This window comes from Lagopus muta, chromosome 1 (assembly GCF_023343835.1).
Source record: "Lagopus muta isolate bLagMut1 chromosome 1, bLagMut1 primary, whole genome shotgun sequence".
Taxonomy (NCBI): Eukaryota; Metazoa; Chordata; class Aves; order Galliformes; family Phasianidae; genus Lagopus; species Lagopus muta.
In genome coordinates, this window is record NC_064433.1 from 131,323,351 (window position 1) to 131,344,457 (window position 21,107).

Consider the following 21,107-nt stretch of genomic DNA (forward strand, 5'->3'; position numbering starts at 1 on the left):
GCCTTACTTTGCCTGTTACTTCTTCCCTGCTGTTTTTTTTAATAATCAAATGGAAGAATGAGGGATCACCAAAGGCAGAGCCCTCAGCTCCAGCTCACATGATTTGAGATTCACACAACAGAATGTGTGAATCACACGTGGTAAGGTCATTCTTCATGAGTTAAGACAACTTTACAAAGTATCAAGTGTCTTACCAGGCACTTTACTAGGATTTGGCCTTTTCTCCATGTGTCTCTCTTCATTTCTGGATTCTGGAGCATGAATAGTTTTGTCCTGCTTCTCCTTGCTTGCACTAGTATTTGGAACAGTTATGTTTTGAATGACTGGCTTTTTAGGCAATGGAGGTTTGCTACTAAGCTGTTCAGAGGACTGTGCTTTGGATTTGATCTTTTCATTTAAAGAACCATCAACATTTGTATTGGCTGTTTTTTTGATCTCTGTTTTATCATCTTTGAGAAATAAAGTCAATCCCTGATTTTCTAAATTAAACTCTGTGCCGTATCTTTTAATTCCTTTTGATTCAGACAAGTGGTCTCTATATTTCAAGGACAGAGAGGTAGATCTAAGTTTTACTTGAAAAGGATTTTTATCTTCACAGCTTTGCTGATTCTGAGATACTGCAGAAGAATCACTTTGCACCGGAACTGCATCGACAGCTGGAGAACTACAGTCAGCCAAAATTTCTGTAGACTGGCCCGTGTTCTCAGAGTCAGATTCTGGCAGCAAAGCTTGGTTTCTGTCACTACTTTTTCTACCTTCCAGATCTGATCCCTTTTGCAAGTCTTTGCTCAACTTCTCATTTTTCAAAGAGACATTCACATTGGACAGGAAGAACCTGGTATTTAATGGATCTTCATACAGTGAACCTTCTGGAAAATGTAGGCTTCTGGTTTTTGGCCTTTCCCGTGCAGAGGAGACAGAAAACTTTCTCAAGACATTGAGTTCATTGGCAGTCTTTTCATTTTTCTTCCCCAAAATCTCTTCTTTGTGAACCAGTGACTGACTGTTCTCTTTATCAGAAGCAGCTGCTTCTTGTACAGTCTTTGCTTTCTCTAGAGATTGGGAAGCATGCAACCCCACCTGGGATGAAGAAGAGGGATGTGAAACTTGGAATGAATCTGTGGGCTGGAAAGAACCTATGAAAAACTGCTTGCTAGACTCTGATGACACAGCAACCACCTTCTTTGACTCTTTGTTACAGGACATTTCCACAGGTACCTGGTCATCGCTCTGTATGTTTTCTTCTAACCCTTCCAAGCAAATATTACTATTCTTACTAGTTGAAATATCTTCTTCAGATGGTATTTCATGTGCTGAAAACACAGAAGGAAGCTCCTTGTTTCCTTTATTTAAAGTACTAGTTGACACATTGCTACTCGCATCCCCAGACAACACAACCAATGCTGCTGAGGAATCTTTTGGCTTTTGTACTTCTATGTCTGGAGCAGAGTTCAGAGAAGTTGTGGAGCTGTTGCCTTCTGACAGCAGCAAGCACTCAGACTTCACACACGTATCCAGCATTGGTTGGAAGCCCTTTGGTTCATCCTCTGGAAGCAAAGCTTCCTGTGCAACAGCAGAGTCAGAAATGGGTTGAGTCACTGCCAGTCTCAAAGCAGGAGGAAGGTCCTCAGGCACTCTGGGCTTCTGCCAGGAAGCCACGTCCTGTGCTGCAGATGTGCTGCAAGGCACTTCTTGATCGCTGGTTTTGAATACAGCATCTGGCAAGTCTGCACGCATCTCCTTTTCATCATCCTCTTCTTCTTCTGGTGTACAGCTCAAATCAGTCAGGGATTCAGACTGGGTCCTCTGCAAGGAAGAAATTTAGAAAGCTCCATCACTATGTGCAGATTCGTATGTTGTTGCTTTGTTTTTTTAAACACGGCATTTACAACCAAGATCTTAGACAGGAAGGCAAAACCTGCCTCCAACACTGAGCATGCTGTTTTCTTAACCTACGTACTGGATGCATTTTTATCTACAAAGACTTGGGAATAATGTATTTAACCAATATAAAAGCAATCAGTGACATTCTATTCTGCACAACTAGGGCTTTCATGCCTTTATAGATGGGAAGTTCATCAAAACAATGACCATTGGAACGTCCTTGGCACTTGATTCCACTGAGCATACTGGATATGTTGTGTTGCTCTTAGGCAAAAAGCAGCATCTGAAAGAGAAAATCTGTCCCTTTGTGCTTTGCTACTCCACAATAGAAATAAAAATAAAACAAGCCATTCTTCCTAAAGAGTAAACCTACATCAAAGGAAGAACAAAAAACTAAGAAGCCTGTCAGATTCTGACACACTATGCCAGCTGAGTATCTACTCCCATGTGGCAGTTTTCTGTCTGATCACACATACAGCATTATAATCTTTTCTCCTTCGTGCACAAGTCTTTTTTTTCCCCCAAGAATTACACTATTTCATAAAAGTTCACAAACACATATGTAGTTACCAATGAGGTCTTGTGATTACATTTCAGTTAAGGACTGGCTAAATATACAGGATTATTTGAAAATGTTATTAAGCTGCTGAAAACACATTTTCACACAGTGCATACATTAGCTCACTGATTCACTGTCGTTTGTTGGTTAAATATATATTTTGGATATGGGCCCTTGTTCTAAGAACACAAAATTTGCATTCTGAAGATATTAGGATTTTCCCAGTTTCTTGTTTCACAAGTGCAGTGCAAAGAACACAAAGCTACAATGCCTCTTATGCTTCTAGTGAGGGCCCAAGAATGTAAAAGAAGGTATAGATAAGCCAGAAGCAAACTGCACAAGCAGGGTTGGCCAGGCAAATATTAATAATGCATTATCTAAACACTGAAACACTCTTCATGAAAAACCAGGAGGGCTCAATTAATGTCAGTTAATAGGTAGAATGGACAAAGCAGTTGTGTGAGACATGCTCCAAAAGTAGCACCTCCCATGTTATGATGTTTGCCCAGGATGCCAGGCGTAAATGTTGGTGGGATGGCAGTGGAGGTTGAACCTTCCCACCAATATCCCATGACACGTTGTCGCTGTGTGGCAGATGGCAGCAGAGGGGTGGTTTGACACAACAGTGTCTCATATGGAAGTGTGAGAATCAAAGGTGTGTCATTAAATTCCTCCATGCAAAAAAATAATGGCACCCATTGGAAGTTATTGATGCTGAATATTTATGGAGACCAAACGGTGGATATGAGCACAGTGAGGGCTGGGTGGTGCATTTTGCAGATTTTTACAAGTGCAGCATGCAGGCTCTTGTTATCACTGGTAAAAATGCATAGCTAATGGTGGTGACTTTGTTGGAAAATCATGTTTTGTAGCTGAGACTTTGCTTCATCAAATAGTGCTTTTGTGCACTAGTTTTAGTTTCCTTGGGAAAAAAAAAAATAGGAGGCATTACTTTTAGAGCAAGATAAGTGTTTTGCTAACACGTTTACAAGGGAGAAAGGTTTGATCAGGCATTTATTGATTTACATGATTTTCCAAATAATTGGCCTCATCACTGTGCTGTTCACAGCAGTGCTCCACCAAGCCCAAAGATCACACAGAGATTTTGAAAAGGAGAAAAAATATCAGCTAAGCCACATTTAAATACAGAGAGAATAATATCTCCTTTTTTAAGCAAACCAATTCAGCCACTTTAATGTATTGAAAATGTTGAAAGAAACCACAAGCAATAAAGTTCTTTAGGAAGAACTGTAAACTTTACTTCCTAGAAGAAAGAAGTAAACTGAAGCTATGCCCTTCCCAGTTAAACAAACAAACAAAAAACCCACAAAGGAGATAAACAATGTTGTAAAATGATGGTTTAAAAAACAAGATCAGCAATGCACTGTTCTTTTTCTGCAGAGACTTATTTTAAGTGTCTGTAGTGCACATAAAGGCTCTAAAGGTTTTGCAGATAGAGAGAAGGCTGAATTCAAGAGTCCTAATGTACAGAATTTGTCTCCAGCTAATAGATCACCACTTATTATTTCTGTACTTTCTGTAAGAATCAGTCCAATTACATTTGGGAAGTTAAAGCAGCTCCTCCATCAAGTCTATCAGAGACTAACATTTCAAAAGATCTTTCAGACCAGGAAAAGTACACAAGCTAATAGTTAATACTTCCCAATTTTATTTATTTAAGTTAGAAATGAAACACTCAGCTCCAACTTCCACATCACAGACAAGATACTAAATTGTACTGCATGGTAAATTTATTCAATTGTGACACAAACTTCTGTGTCATAAGAGCTGACAAGTGATCTGATAATATTTAGGCTGCTGCTAGTCCCATGAAATAACAGCTATTAACAACCAATGAAATGCCCATGCTGCAATATGCCTTTTCTTATCACTCCTGAATCTGAAACACAAAGTCCAGAAAGAACTTCCTGGTTTTGTGTCAGTGGTGACGCTGCTTATTTTCACCATTACCTGAGAAAATCGTCTCATTTTACTGGACCTCTGGTTCCGGGGCTTTATTAAAAGCTTATGTTTAGCAGCAGAGTTATCCAAGCACGAGGAAAGCTCAGGTGGAGTTTCAAAATTGGCAGCAGGTGAAATGCTACTGTCAGAGTCGTGGGGAGATTTCATTTTAGCACTTCCATGCCTGGAGTACAGCTGCCCATCTGTAGAGTGAGATGTGGAATGAGGACCCAGTGTAACCTGAAAAAAAATCCCCAAGCATAAAATCAGGCAAAGAAAGCAATACATGAATCTAACAATAAAGAAAAGGGCATGTTTATTTGCATTTTAAGGCTGCTTCTTTTTCCTTCTGAGGTCCTTTAAAAAACATTGTATTTCTTAATGTTGCACACAGAACACTGGTATTAGCAATAGTGAATTCTTAGCCCCACGACTATTAAGGTATACTGTCCAATGTGGAAGAGCAACTGACACTTATGTAACTAAAAGATCTAAAGCACAAAAATACATGGTCAACATGTTTTAGCAGACAGATTTATGGAGAGTACTGTGTTACAAAGCCTAAAGGGCTGGTTTCCTTTCTGGGTCCATCTTCCAGTTTTTGTGCCTATTATGCTCCTATCCACAGTTATGTCTGGTTGGAACATCTCTAGCTTCCTAAACTGCATCTGTCTCTTCCAGCTCCACAACACCCTCCCAAAGAAAAAAGAATAAAAAATCAATGACATCAATGCCAAAGTCAGCTTGCATTTTTTTTCCTCATGTACTTATGTTTGCACAATAACTAGGGAGTTTACCTGAAATGTAACATCTCATTTATAGACTATTCTGGGAAAGGAAATGAAGGACAATTTCTACTTGTGGCCTGGAACTTCCAACCTGAACAATAATCCATCCAAAAACAACTCCTGAGTCCTCCAAAGGATGTAGTACTTTCATAAAGCTGGAATTCAGCTTCCCTTGTGCTTCACAAAAACTATGCAAGTCCCAGAGCTGACAGAAAAAGGAGTCTGAAAAAACTGTGAAAAATGGCTTGAAACAGGGTTCTTCCTTTCTCTCTGATTCAGTTTTGGCAAATAGGCAAAATGATATTTCTAACCTATCTGTCGTAACATTAGCACAATCTCTGACAACTCTTGGTAAGACTCACTTTGTAGGCTTGAAATTCCAGTTCATTTCATCAGAAAAGCTTTCCTCCTTTGTCATACTTTGTTCTGCTGGGTGGAAGGCTCTGGAAGTGGTATTTTATCAAAGAGGATGGATTTACATGAGAACAGTGTTGATTTTATGTTTTGGTAAGGGAAAAGCATCAACATTTTCTGTAAGTAGAGTTCTGCATTATGCACTGCAGACAAAGGACATTCTGTAATATACCCAGGGTTTGCTACAGCTTCCTGAATGGCCAGGTAAAAACTCCCATTGATTTTAGGGGAGGCTGGATCCACAGCTTTCGATCATGCTTTCAGTTAAAAAAAAAAAAAAAAAAGCATCTCAGCCACTGAATAATGGATGCTCTCATTAATTTCCACTCTACAATATCTGCAGTGTAGTACTCAAACATGACTAATGTACAACAAACGATACGTGGCTGCATTATACATTAGTACCTAGCAGTGAATACATTGACATTTCAGCTCCATGACAAAGACACAGCACATGTTCTCTTTCAAGGCAAATCACTATTTGCCTGCCTTGTTTTTGTGGTGTGTTGTTTTTTTTGGGTTTTTTTGACTACTGCTTTTCCTCGACAACTTGCATATCTTCTCTCTGGCAGTGCTGAGCATTGGCGAATACACTGGAAAACTGAGAATCTGCTTTGTTTTTCCACTTACATTTCAGCAGCCCAACTGAATGCCAGCTCTGAGCTGACTGCAAAAGCTGCCTGTCTCACGGAGCCTGGCTCTGGCCAACTCTGCTGGAGGAGGTACCAGCAGGAAGACCCCATCCTGCAAACCTCACACACACACGCAGCTCAGCTGTCCCTCAGCTGGTACTGCTGATTAGCACGGGGAGGGGGTAGCAAAAGAGCCCCATTCCAAAGGAGTGGATGGGATCTCTTCCTTCCTGTTTGAGCCAGGAAGGATTCCAAGACACAGCAAGGTGTCACTGCTACCCGAAATCTCAGCGTTATGTTGTGCAAAACTTCTCATCCCTGTGAAGCAGTCTCCTCTGACTTGTAGGAGTGCAGCTAATTTCTGAAATGCTGAGCAGACCTTGCAGTTCAAGAGGAAAGCGTTCTGATGGTGCTACTTTATGGCTGTACTCTGAAATTAGACTGGGATAAAGAGTGCTGTGATCTAAATGATGGGATGTGTGGAAAAAGCTGAGCAACCACAGAGTCACAGAGGCATCTCAGGAGTCAGAGAGTGAGTCAGAGAGTGAAGTTAATGGAACTAAAGGGAGACATAAATCCTTCCTTAGCCAACACACATCTGGACTGAACACTATATTTACAGTCTGCCTACACCAGATTTCAAGAAATACCTTCTTCACATGTTCTTTTTAGTCTTTAAAAATATTATGACCTTGCTGCATATAAGCAGCTTTTCAAACGATTTCATGTGGAATCCAACAAGCAAGGCCAGAAATCTTTGCTGAGCCCTGCTGCAGCTGGCCTTAAAATACATTTTGCATAATTAGCAAGAAGTAGTGAGTTCAGGACTAGCTTCTCTATTTCCTCTCTGCAATTCCCCTCCATTCCTCCTACTATTTCTAGAAAACACTCTTTCTTTTACCCCCCGTGTTCTTTCTCCCATGACTCCAGCTGCAGATAACTAAAAGGGACTCTTCAGAGCCTTTCAAAACAGCTCTTTAATCAGCCAGAACATCTGACTGCTGATTGAAGAAAGTCATCTATTTGCTTGTACTCAAGTCCTGAAAATATCACTTCAGCAGAATTCCCAGCTTGTGCTGGTTCACGTGGCCGCAATCCCACTAAAGACTTCACCTCCGTTTCCTGAGCAGTAATGTCAGTCACTATCTTCAAACTGTTTCTATAGCAGTGTGAGGTAATTTTGTACTTAAACCAAGAGTTAGGGCAGATTTCGGAGGATCAGAGGCTTCCAAGGCCAGGGCCCTGGGCAGCCTGAGCTTGGGGGGGGGGGGGGGAAGGGGGCAGCCCTGCACATGACAGCGTCTGGGACTGGGTGGGCTGTGAGGTCCCTTCCAACTCAAACCATTTTGTGATTCTGTGATCTAGATATTGTTCATGGCTCCTTTACAACCATTCTCCCTTAACCTATGCATGTGACCTAACCAAGTTTTACTGCAATTTCCCATCTTTAAAAAAGGATACTATTGTAGTGTCTAAATCTGATTGGTTGCATTTGGAGATTAAATCACGTCTGTAAATTTTGCTAGAGGATATGAACTATTTTAGAAGGCTTAATTGGTGTTAAAAGAAGATTACTAGATGTCAGAATTATGCTATTAAACAATCATAACCTTATACTAGAAGGACAGGCATTAAAAAGGCAAAATGAATGGACATGCACCTACATACATACAAGATTGTTTTTGCAGCAGACAGGCAAAAAAGTAATATTTATGCCTTGCATTTCTTAGATGATTACTACATGTAATTGCTTGGCTCTTAATACATTTGGCAGAAGTTACCTGTTCTTCTTCTTCACTGCCTGTTCCAGCTAAACTCAAAGAGCTAGGGTGCTTGTGAGAGTCAGAGAACTGTGGGATGGAATGAGGAAGAGATTCAGTAAAAGACGACAAATGAGATGGATGTACTAGCAGAAATCATCTACACAAAGCACACAGATACTGACAACATAAGTTGTTTTTCTCAGTAGTCTTAAAGATTAGTAAGGATACTGCAAACATAAAGTCAAAGACATGCAGATAAAGAATGAAATTACGTATAACAAAACTACCATTTAAAAAGACAGAACAGTTTCAAATTATTTTATGATTCTTTTTTCTATGAGAGGCTAGAAAAACATAAAAATTAAAAAAGAGAGCTCTCTCATCAACACGTTCAAAGAAGAATACCAATTTTTCAGATTTTTGTAAGACTGGCAGCTCTCTGTAGTTCCTAATAAAACAGAATCTCCATGAATGCGCACAAACACACTTTCTTTTCCAGTTCTGCATTTTCTGGAACTATTTTTACATTTCATCAGGAACAGAGATTTTAAGTAATTGTTTATAGAAATAGAACACTTTCTCTCTCACTCTCTTCTCACTCTTCTCACTCGCCTACAACAAAGGTATTTCTGAATTGTTTGGAGGTAAAGTAGAGATACATATAGCAAGCCAAATAAGTCATTCTGCCTCTACACATAGGTGAAACAAATAATTAAACACTGTTTTTATCAACACCAGAACTACTCACTCTCATTGTTGTGCCTGAACTTAGGACTTCCTGGAACAAAGACATTTCTGGGGGACTTCTTGGTAATCCATCATCCTCAGAACTGGTCCCAGCATCATCTGTCCTCTTTGCATGATACCCAAACGGAGGTGGAGGTCCCAGTTTCATGGTAGGCTGGAGTTTCATCTTCAGTATGGCAAAATAAACATGAACATGTGATCATGATGGAAGTTTCCCCAGTATGTTTCCTAGTTCAGGTCAGCAAGTTACCTTTAAGTTATCTTTGTAACTGAATAGTCAAGAGAATAGGACACATCACATTAGAGATTCTCTTTAGGAGCCAAACAGCCTATTCACTTCACAAATACCTTTTCAGTAGAACCAAGGTAAGATAGCACTATCTGATGAATAAGCACAACATTTGATTAAGCTGCAAACAGATATTACTTGCTAATCTAATATTCGACTATTAACATTATAAAAGAAATGAAGCCTGGAAAGACATTCCACTTGCATTCAAAAAAAGTACATTGTGCAAATTACCTGCAGAGCTCTAATTCGATCAGAAACATTTTCTTGAGAAAATACTCTTACTGGCCTTGCAGACTCTTGTCCAATTTCAGGGATGAAAATGCTGTCGTGAGACAAAGCTCTGCTTCCCATAATGCCCTTATGGGCCCTAGAATAACATAATAAACAAGTGAAAACACATAGACTTCTTCTGCCTCTTACTCTTAACTCGGGTGGTCTTTTGCAGTAGAAGACAGATGTGCACAGCACTCACTACATCCGCAATTCCAAGCCTCTCCACAAATTCAAAGTATCATTGAGATGAATCTATTCAGCATATTCAGGTGAATCTAAGCACTACGGTTACAAGACCCTGTGCTCTACAACAAGATCCTTGGGATTTTCCCTAATGAGCCCGTGGCTATGTTTTTTCAGGGACATTATTTGTGGCCTGGTGAGAAGAAGCAAAGAAAGCTTTGCGGGTAGCTTCTCTCATGTTCTGACTCCTACTTGCAATGGATGCAGCATGTAACTTATCTCAAAAATGTTACATGTGGGGGATGAACACCTTGTTTCTTCATGGGAATGTTAGGGGAGACATATGGGCAGAAAGCTGGCTGCTAGGAGGTCTTTTGCGCTCATTTTCTTCAGCTTAGTTCACAACTCAACTGAGCAGGGACCAGAAATGTGTGCATATGGCATTTCTTCTGGGAAACCCTTCTTTTAATTTTTTAAAATATGATTGCTATGAAATGGCAAAGCAGAACACAGAACTGCTTGGATTCAAGCTAATTGAACAGACTCCCTAGGAAAATAATTGTGTGTATTTTTGGATCCTAGGTACTGTCTTAGAGACATTCTGAAACATAAACAAACATGGCAAAAAAGTAACATTTTCCTTGCAATGTCTGCTATAAATACATTTGATAAAACAATTGCAGGAAAAAGTTAATCTGTATGCCTGCTGCAGAAGGAAGGAAAGCTTGCTGTTTCTGCCTAATGCATCAGAGACATTAGAAGAACAATTTATCCATGTGAAAATGTGATCTCCGCAATGCATCCAAGGTCAGAGAGCTATAGCAATTTGTAAAGTAACTGTCAGTCTGGACTGCGATGGCTGCTCAATGCACTGACATCTTACAAAGATTGCAAGAGCTGCCAGCTAAGCAGCATTACTGCATGTGCACCTTTATCCCTGCATGCTGTCCTTGCTTTCTCTTCCTAGCAGATGCATAACTCCCAGATGTGTAGTAGAGGTACTCTAGATGTCTCCTCAGATTATGAGTGCTCTCATTATGCTTCCTTCCTTTCCTGGTATTTCATGGTCTTTATCTAAACAAGTATAAAGAAATAATAATTTTATAACCCTGCAAGCAATGCACAGGGACACGGCAAAACCAGCCAAAGTCTGTACCCGCTCAGACATGACCTTGATGAGCAGTGCATGAGGGACAGAAAATCTCACCATCTATGTCTCAAAAATATACTGTTGAACAACAACGGTGTTACCCACTGTTAGATCTGCTGCTGCCAACCCGGAATTCCTGGGGCTTCAAGCCGGACTACTGCTACCCTTGCCAATACTACTACTTGTTAGTAATTTTTTTCGGTTGTTTGGCGCTGCCTAGTGGCTGCATCGCGCCATGCCGTTTCAAATGGACAGGATGGGTTGGCTTTCCTGCCTCCCTGCACAGCTGTAGCTCCCGGCTGCACTCCATCCACGGACGGAGGTCCCCCGGTCCATCCAGGAACACATTTGAACTTTGTATCCCGTTTCTCGTGGTTAATTTTGGATGAAATATAATAGATAACATTTTTGGAAAAGTCTTAATGAAGACAGGAGGTACCAAGATACAGAGACTAGGATGCCTCTTGTCTAACTTCAGATACTAATAGGTACCTGTGCTAGAGCAAGTCACCCCAGGCTCCTGCTTACACTCAGTGGGGAGAAACAGGCACATCTAGAACATGGCTCATCAGACTAACTTCATACGTCTACACAAGAACGGTATGAACTTTTTCTTAGAAATGCTGACTTCTATCTGCTGATTGTAAAAGGCAGCTGGTGGCTAATTCAGATGCAGGCATTTATCCGTTGGTCATATGAATCCTAGCTATGCAAAAGAAAGAAAAGCTTTAGAGCCTCTGGTTCCTGCTGATTTCAATTGCAGTCATCCCCTTATCTCTTTCATGCTTTCAAAAACTGGCATAAATGGTTGAGTCTACATTTTTTAACAATCCTTGGGAGATATGTCGTAGGAGTATAAGAAAATTCTGATAAAATATAAGCTAAGTACCTAATTCCCTTTTTTGAAGATGAAACAATAACCCAAGGATTACTTATGCTTAAACAAAAGCTTTATTAATTATTATATCTTGCTGCACCCCATCCTCTCCATTTGTAATTTGCCATGCCTCAAGCATTTTAATTTGTACTTTCCTGAAAAAGGCAACTGTTTGAGCGTGCAGCATTCTGGACAGGAAGAGGAGGCAATTTAGGATATCTTTACAGATCTCATAGCAGCAATGCATTTGTTTACCAGCCACAGTCCAAAGACTTACTCGTGTTCATCTTCAGAATCAAAACTAGCATGCATGTCATGTGAGGCCGCCACATCACTTGTTGACTGGAATAGCTTCAGACTGCTGCTCCCTGAAGAAGGTTCTTTCCTTTTCTTTTTAACAAAAAACTTTTTGAAAGATTTGAACTTGGATTTTTTCTTTCCTAAGTGAAGAAACATAAAGAAGATGCAACCAGAGGCATTTGCAGGCTTTCAGAACAATAATAATTCCCATATAATTTTTTCATAAGTGGATTTTTTTTTTTCCTGGGAGAGGAAACACAGTCCGCTCTTGCATTAATGTCTTTCAAGACTATACTGATAGCATGAAATTACTATTATCTGAGAGAATGGATTGCAGTGTTTATGACATAAAAATAACCTACAGTGTAGGATCTTTCCTAATAGAGTTTCTACTTGCCTCTTGAGATAATTGGACTGTGAAGAAAAACTTTGGTATTAACAGCCTAGTATGTAGAGAAGAAATTACAACTTGGAAACATACTGCCTTTGTTCAGCAAGCAAAACAGTGATGATAAGGACAATGTTGTTACTGAAAGCAATTTAAATGTAGAAATGACTTACTTAGGTGAAATGTGCAGTATCAGGAGGCTAATGCTGTTACAATGTCAGTTATATAACACATTTGAAAATGTTTTGAATGCTAATTATAAGACTCAGTGAATCACAAAGTACTAAAACAGAAAGCAAGCAGTAATCTTCAAAGACAGTGATAGTTTGCTCAGCGAGGAAAGGCCTGAATCACCATCAGTTCCTACATCCATAAAGAATTCAGTATTTTGCACAGGACAGCCCAACAGCTAGCACCTGTGCATTGTAGGTTGGGATGACAGCATTGGAAAGCATCCCTACCAATGTTTCAGTTATTGCTGGATCTTGTTGGGTAGAAAAGTTAACTGTCACAAGATACGACAAAAATCTGACTTCAAGAGTTGAGAAATGTCAAAACTGACACAGGTCTTCTAAATGAATACACTCACTTCTGTGACAGAGCTAAGCTTAAGTTACAGCCCTTTTTGTTCTTTGAGGAAGGGAGAAGTTCTACCTGAGTTGTCTTCTCCATATCCTTCAGTCTCTCGCACCTTGGGGTCCATTGTCCTTGAAGAACTCATGTGACAGTCACTAAAGGAGAGAGAAAAAATGTCGTTTATATCAACAAAATAGCAATATTTCAATAGACACATACAGGCAAGGTACAAAAATATAAAGACGTAACAATTTAAGATGATGTTGTAGATAAATACATAAGCAATACATGTCTATATACACATATCTATTTATAAATACACAACACAAAAATATTCCATTAATATGCCAAATATTCCAAGGAAGCTTTTTACTTCCAATTAATAAGGTGATGATACGCTACACCCCAGTTTATCAGCTCACTTCTCCTTACTGAGAATCAAGTGTAATGAAATTCTTGAATGCTTCTGCATGTGTGCATCAGAGGTTTGCTCCTCAGAGTTTTTCTCTCTGCTCCTATTCAGCAGCACAGACGGAATGTCTTTGTGCCAATCACAGCATTTGGGTAACGCGTGCAAGTAACCTTTGTAAAGAACTGCACGTATATTCAGTTTTTATTTAACTTGGCGTGTTCTACAGATTCTAGTTTTAATTCTTTTTTAAGTAATTTGTGAAAAATTAATCATTCTTTTTACTCTTCTATTCATGCAGACAAAGGTAAAAATAAAACAATAAATTTTCTTTCTTCATTGCTTTTTGGAAGCAAAAATGTAATGATGGCAGAATATCTGTAATTTCAAAATAATTTCCAGAAGAGTTTGTGTGTCAGTTTGTGCTCTCTTTTCTCTATCTGGAAAACCATGATTTCATGGTTGAGTCACTATAAAGTCATGGATGTCATTCACTGGAAGGTGACCTAAATACCACAGAGGAACTCTTTGGGTTGCACTGGTGACAGATGCTTATGCCAGAACCTAGACCGGGGTGTGAGTATACCACAGCTACTCTGAACCCCTGAAATAAGAGCAGACTTACATAATGAGGCTCATAAATTTAGAGAGTTAGATGGAAATGAAATATTTATTACTGGAGCCTAAACCATGACACATTGCCTGAAACACTGGTGAGTTCTCGATCCAGGTGGTGATGGACAGACATGAGATGGCACCAGCAAAGACACTGCTGCTGCCCACCAGCTCCAGTGCTTCTCCACTTCCCCAGCAGCTGAATGAGCACCTTTATCATCAAAAAAGCCCTTTCACATATCATATCATCATGTCATTTCGCATCATATTTTTTATATTTTAATATATAAACTGGATGCCATAATTCACACCCCCAGCTATACCCACTGCATCCACGCGCAGCTAGCTGAAGGTCTACTATTGTTATCTGTTTACACATTACACCCCATCAGTTCTGAGCAGCAAAGTCACCAGGTGATAAATGCCCCTGTAATGGAAATGCTACTTTGAGCAGAGGCATGTTTCTTCTGGCATAATTAAAGCAATTAATATAATTTAATTTCAGATGCTCTAGAAATGTGTTGCTATCCCATCTGAAACCTTTGCAGCCAGTTTCATAGAATGTTTTAGGTTGGAAAGGACCTTAAACACCATCCAGTTCCAACCCCCTGCTGTGGGGGTCTAATCTCCCATTAGACCACGTTGCTAAAAGCTCCATCCAACCTAGCTTTGAATGTCTCCAAGGATGGGGCATCCACAGCTTCTCTGAGCAACAATTTTCTACAGAATAAAAATGATTTTAAAAAGTGAACTCCACCACTATGTCAGTAAAGATCTGTGCGAATGACTTCTGGCATTCAAGATTGTGAAGAGCATTTCCACTGCATCCACCAAACACTTGAGGACAGTCATATATGACAGGGGTGCAACAAACATCTCTCCTTCCTTAGGAAAAACAGCATGACACTGAATCCCGATGAGCTTTCTTTTTGCCAGCCATGTGTCTACATGCAAGCTCCCCTCTCTACTCCTGACCTCCCGTGGCCATTCTTCAAATCTGTAATACTTTCACAATTTTAAGGTTGTTTTAGTAATCAGTGTACTTTTCCAAGAAGTGTCTTGGGCCTGAAGAAAGCAGCCCAGCTTATCTGTACTGCTGTAGCATGGTGCTGGAGACACCTCTTGCAAGGGAGTGCTGGAACAATAGCGTGTGAGGAGTGAGGCCTGGCCAGGTCCCATGTCTACTGCTGCAAGAGTCATCCGTGACCTGCTTCCAGGGGTTACCTGGGGGACGACCTGGCTGCTCTGTTGGTGGCTGTGGCTCAGGTTTGCAGTTTCAAAGGGAAGTTCACAGTCTGAATCCAGAGCTGGTACTTGGATCCAGCTCTACTAGGCCTACGTTGGTTCATCAAAGGGGTGTGATGTTCACAGAGCAGGAGGCTGGGAGCTCTCATGGCCGTTGCTATGTTGTGAAAACATGCTGTCTGAGACCCAGATGGCGAGGTGCGGCCACACGCTGACGACTGAATGTCAGACTGGGGAGGAGTTTTATGGCCGCCGTAACCAAGGAGAGATTTGTTTGCACCAGGAGATGAAAGGGTATCCTCTTTGCTAACCTGTGGAGGAGAGCTAAGCAAATCGCAGAGGGACTGGAACTGAAAAAAACTGGCAAAACGCTTGGCAAAGGACACAGTGGTCTGGCCAGAGGTGCAATCATGCAGTCACCAAGCCTGTCTGCCTGACCATTTATCCTAGGATATGGGCGGGGTGGGACCGTAATGGCCAAGCTGCCACTTGAAAGCTGACAGATCATTTTAGTCCACCTTGATTTCAAGTAAATGCTTGTGCTGAGACTTAGTCATGTGCTGAAGTGTTTGCTGAGTTACAGTTTACTCCCAGCTCAGCATCTCACACGGCCTAGTGCCAGGCAGTCAGTCAGCATTGATGATGACATTTTTATTGGCATGGGAAAAGCTGCTTTTCCTTCCAAGCCCTTCCTTTCTTTCCCAAGTGCATGAACTCAGAGAGCTGTTCTACACACACTTCCTTTGTTGGTTTTTTTTTCACCTTTAGCAGAAGTTATTTTAACATCTTTAGGTAGATTTTCAGCCTTTCAAGCTTTTTCCTCAGTGTCCAAAACAAACTCTCATTCATCACATGAAAGATTTGGTTAAAACATGATGCTTAGAAGGAGAAAGAAAAACAAGATGCCAGAGTTCAACATGAGTATGATTATACCTTCTTGTCACTTCCCTGACGTAAACAGGGACTTGCTTAATCGAGAGCTAAATGATATCTTCAAAGCTTTCCTTAAAATCTATGACATGTAAGTTTAATAGCTGTTCAACAAATTGCTGACAGAAGCACCCACACGCAGCACTTGCATTCGGATCCTGAGGCTGTTCCAGGGAACAGTACTTTGTTCTGAGGGTACTGAGAACTCTCAGCCTCCTCTCTTCAACTTCTCCAAGCCTTGCTGAGCTTCAAGGACTAAGTCACATTCTGGTCTAAAAACTCAGTGGGATCCACATCCTTCAGGAGCGTGTTGCTTTATTTCTTCTGTCTTAGCAAGGGCAAGATTTACCGCACTAACGGCACTTGTACTTTTTCTCTCTTCCTTTTTTTCCCCCTCAGGAAACAGAACCCTGCTTTATCAATTTATTATGAGATTTTATGAGGCCAATATGTCTGATGATAAACTGCTAAATATTACCCAAGCTTATAATAGTATTTTTTTTACATTAGACTTTTCCCAGCAGATATTGTTTTTCCATTTCCTTCTTCCTTCCTGCGCTCTTTTATTATGAGCTAAGTCACAGGAAGCACAGCTAAGAATACATGAGTGCAAAGAATATAGAAGGAATATGGCACGGCAACCCTACCCCTCCCAAATGTCACTGCATTCCAGGTGAGTATCAGAAAAATGAAAAAAAAGGAAAAAGAAAAAAAGAAAAGCACAGCTGAAATGAATGGCAGCAATTTGAACCTTTTATTCCTGTGATTGCACAAACATTTGCTTTCTAGTAGACCAAGCTCTTTTAAAAATCTGAACTAAGGACTATCATTTCACATGAGGAGGAAACCTGCCTTTTTCTCTCTCCAGTATCATGATAAGCACTAAAGATCCTTACTGGTTTTACACAGCCTTGTGGATTTAAGAAAGAAAATGCAAGAAGTCAGGGGATATAAAGAAAACCCAAACATTCAGAAAGACTGCCCTAGCTGAACCAAACAGAATGGCTGTGTTTTGAAGATACTGCACGATGAGGTACAGGAGAATGAGTGGGCAACCAGCTTGTGATGGCGAGGTGCCCACAATAATGTTCAAAGTGCCTGTCTGTTCAGATCTTTTCCTGCTAATAGGAATCTCAACATGACCCTCGCTTCAAGCTCTCAAAACGACCTTCAGTTCTCCCAAGCTGTAAGGCTTTCACCTATCCTGCAATAAATCTCTCACCACATGCCTAATTACAAAATCATTTGCAGAAGTCATCAATCACCTCGATGTTATTAGGAGAAACCTCTTTTCCCTTCCCCAGGTCCCTCTCCAACAGGTGTAAGAAGCACAGATCCAGCACTATGCACACCAGCACAGATAGTGGGAGCATCCTCACAAGCAAGATGCAGGTCCCTGGAAATCCAATTAGTTTGTATAAAAACATCAAAAAAATGCACAGAAAAGGACATGAGAAGTTGATAACAGCCATGTGTCTTACTTCTCCAAACCTTCCCGTGTCAAAGGGGTACAAATTTCACTTTCTATTCAGCCTCCGATTTTTAAATCAAATGATCAAATACACTTGAGACCACACTTGCATGCATGTGGCCATCCCAAGAGCTTGGTCAGGTCTCCCAAGCACTCTCACTGTGACTGTAAGGCCTCTTTCCCTTTCTACTACATCAGCACCTGTTCATATTCCTCCTGCATCCCTATTTTTTTGAATGGGCGATGCACTGAAAATAATTTACTCAGAGAATAATTTTTTAAGAAAATCACGCTGTTTTCCTCCTCTATACCCTCATAAATGCCAAAGACAAACTAAATTCCAAACCAAGAAGAAAAACAGCCTGTCACTTTTTATGTACAATCTTGCTTTCTATTTTCAGAGTTGAGTTATATTTTCCTTCCATTTTACTCAAAGGTCTTGCATCAATAAATGAAAAATAATCACACCGCAAGTCTCTGACTTCATGTGTTCTCTGCTTTCTTTTTTTAAAGTAGTTTAGTGAGTGTCCACAGGGACAGCATCTTCAAAAATGTGGTATTTTCACATAAGGCTTGCTGTCCCAAAAATGACACTTTGTCAGTTTGTTACTCATCTTTATCAATCTCACAATGACACCTTCCCCATCCTTTTTTAATCTGCACTACTGGCTAATAAAAGTCTCACTTTCTGTGCATGTGACTGACATTTCCTCCAGCTACTGCTACTCTTATAGCATGCCCTCATATTATTAGAAAATGTGTAGCACCCATCATGATGATGCGCTGAGAGCCTGTGTGCCATTCCCAATGCTCAGAGCAAGGCTGGACCTGATGAACTTTGCCTCTACCGGTGTCCAGGGGGAGCCCTAGCTTAATTTATGTCTTTCTCCTTAAAAATTCAGTCTTCTAGGGATTTTCCCATCCTCCTCCTAGCCACTGTCAAAACAAACAGAGCTCTGAGTGATTTACCTTTTCTCAGAAGTGACTACCTATATTTCGAGTAGTGACACCAACACACAATCTTCCAGTGCTGCTCCTCATGCCAACGCTTTCTATTCACAGAATCACAGGACATCCTGGGTTGGAAGGAACCCACAAGGATCATTGAGTCCAGCTCCACATAGCACCACCCCAAATCCAAACCCTATGTCTGACAGCAGTGTCCATACACTCCTTGAATTCCAGCACTCAGGCCATGCCCACAGCCCTGGGCATCCCGTTCCATGCCCACCACCCTCTGGTGCAGCCCCTTCCCCTAATCCCCAGCTGCCCCTCCCCTGACAGTTCCATGCTGTTCTTCTTCTTTCACTTCTGTAGGGCAGTAGGCAGTTTCCTTCACATATCCAAGCCTAACTCATCTCTGGTGCATTTGTCACTACTATTTTCCAAGGACCCTGCAGACTCTCATACAGGATACTCACCAAGCCTTCCGTGCCCTCTGCCAGCAGCGCATTCCTTTCTCTATTACAAACAGTGCATTTCCAAAGGATGGGGAGAAAAGCCCTGCTATGTCTATCTGTTTGTTTTTCAAGAATGAATAGACCTGCCTTTCCCTCTTCTACATGAAGGCAAGAGGCTACAGGACAAATACCACATAAAACAAGCTTTCCATCCAAGCAGCTCCTGAAGAACAAGTTTTTTGCTCTTTTAAAAAAGTGTGCTGCAACAAAATCCACCAACCTATGAGAAGAAAGCACCTCTGCTTGGTCTGATTTCCTGGCGCAGCAAGGCAAAAGTCAGTTCTTCCCTAAGGGAGCTCAATAACTCAGGGGTAAACATCTTGTCAAAGGTCGTATTTTATTCACAGCAAAAGCCTTAGCCTGCATGCTTTCTTTAAACAGATGTTAAAATATGGAACTCAAAAGCAAACTGAACATCCCCATAAAATAATTAAAAACAGAAAAAAAAAAATGTTGGCAAAGCAATAAAACAAAAGCACGTGAAATGCGTTTGGCCTATGTAAAACGTCTTCCTTCCACCTTTCAATGGAAGGTTTATATTCTTTGTGATTTAACAGAGAGCCCAGGAAAGCTATTCTACCAATACGGAAAGCATTATTAACAGAGCAGTAAGAGAAATAAGAGCACACTGAGACTCTGTCTTCTTTCTCAGTGCACAGGATAATGGAATCATAGAAGCACAGAATGGCCTGGGTTGAAAAGGACCACAATGATCATCTGGTTTCAACCCCCTGCTATGTGCAGGGTCACCAACCACCAGACCAGGCTGCCCAGAGCCACATCCAGCCTGGCCTTGAATGCCTCCAGGGATGGGGCATCCACGGCCTGCTTTGGCAACCTGTTCCAGTGCGTCACCACCCTCTGTATGAAAAACTTTCTCCTAATATCTAACCTAAATCCCTCTACTGGAAGCACAGTTTTCTTTTTTTTTTTTTCTTTTTTTCACAAAGACATAAGACCTCTCCCACTCAGTTCCCTGCAAAGATCCGCTGCTACATTTAAGAGAACAAACAGCTCAACACACGACCAGAGTCTGGGGCTCGTATCAGCTATTTTACTGACAGAAGCACAATCTGCATCTTGAACTTCAGTAGTACTAAGTGTGCACACCGAGCACTTTGGCTAATATTGTTCTGATGAACTTCATCTTTTTTGCACAATAACAGGCTAATGTCACTAAAAGTAAACGCCAGGGAAAGTATTAAATATTCACTGTGACTCTCCTTGAAAAGCAGTAGAAAAGAAACTAAAAAGACTTGCTTTAGAACAAAATTACATTTGATTCTACATGTCGCAATTGCAATTATTCTTCAATTCAGCACTAGGAACATTCCTGAAGCTATTTCACAAAAACAATTACACAAAGTCACTTGGTATTCAGATTGAGTATCAAAATCAACGTTGTTAAAGGTCTCCATGGGTTTAGATTCTTTGAAACAGAACAGGGCTTTCAGTGATCTCCCCTGTGCTCTTTGGAACCATAAATGCAATAAATTGACTATACACATACAAACGCATACTATGTGGCAGAAAAGGAATAAGACTCACCTGGAAGCACAGCAAGCCCCAAGGAACCCGCACTTTTACACCCGCAGCCCCATCAATTAGGCTCATGTAAGCATGCTCTTGTACAGAGTGAAGGTTAATGGGAGCTTCAGATACTGAACGTCCTTAGTGCAACCCAGAATGAGATTCTTATTCAGCTTCGTCGGCTATTCAGAACAAAACTCAGTGGGCCAAGTCACCCAGACAAAGAAATCAATTGCGACTGCTCACATCAGATCTGAATGTGGCCCAATTTTCATCCATTCTGCACTCACCCATAATGCGTTGACTGTCTACTCCTGGCTACGTGAAGTGTGACGCAGTGAACGGTTTTATTCCAACCCTCCTATTAAGTTTCCTTAAGAGCTAAGGACAAGCCTTTTCAAATGATGTGTTTACCTGAACACAGAACATAGCTATATCCGAAGCCTACTTGAAAATGTTTTGCCATGAATACAATGAAAAACAGTCTGGTTTGGCCAAACACAAATAAAAAGGAAAAATGAATGAGACAAAGAGAACAAAATGTTCTTTACTGGGTTCCTCCAGAATTCATGTGCTGGAAAAATTAAATGCCTACAGTAATCATCCATGCACCGTGCACAGAGTACCTTTAACACTGAATATTTAGAGCAGAGAAAAAA

The 21,107-nt window shown here is 40.8% G+C and overlaps 1 protein-coding gene across 7 annotated transcripts in view; it reads right to left on the bottom strand.

Moving 5' to 3' along the window:
* CRACDL (CRACD like) overlaps positions 1–21,107 on the bottom strand; it is a 62,550-nt gene that overhangs the window by 14,925 nt on the left and 26,518 nt on the right. For 6 of the 7 annotated variants that reach the window (XM_048961640.1, XM_048961622.1, XM_048961630.1 and 3 more), the window contains 7 exons: positions 12,867–12,943; positions 11,802–11,964; positions 9,273–9,408; positions 8,751–8,915; positions 8,021–8,089; positions 4,415–4,645; positions 195–1,806 (listed from right to left, as the gene is read on the bottom strand). In XM_048961640.1, coding sequence (XP_048817597.1) covers positions 195–1,806; positions 4,415–4,645; positions 8,021–8,089; positions 8,751–8,915; positions 9,273–9,408; positions 11,802–11,964; positions 12,867–12,933 — 2,443 coding nt within the window. In that variant the 5' untranslated portion in view covers positions 12,934–12,943. Of the gene's footprint in view, positions 1–194; positions 1,807–4,414; positions 4,646–8,020; positions 8,090–8,750; positions 8,916–9,272; positions 9,409–11,801; positions 11,965–12,866; positions 12,944–18,427; positions 18,469–21,107 lie in introns of those variants that run through there. The other variant, XM_048961650.1, reaches the window with a different exon arrangement.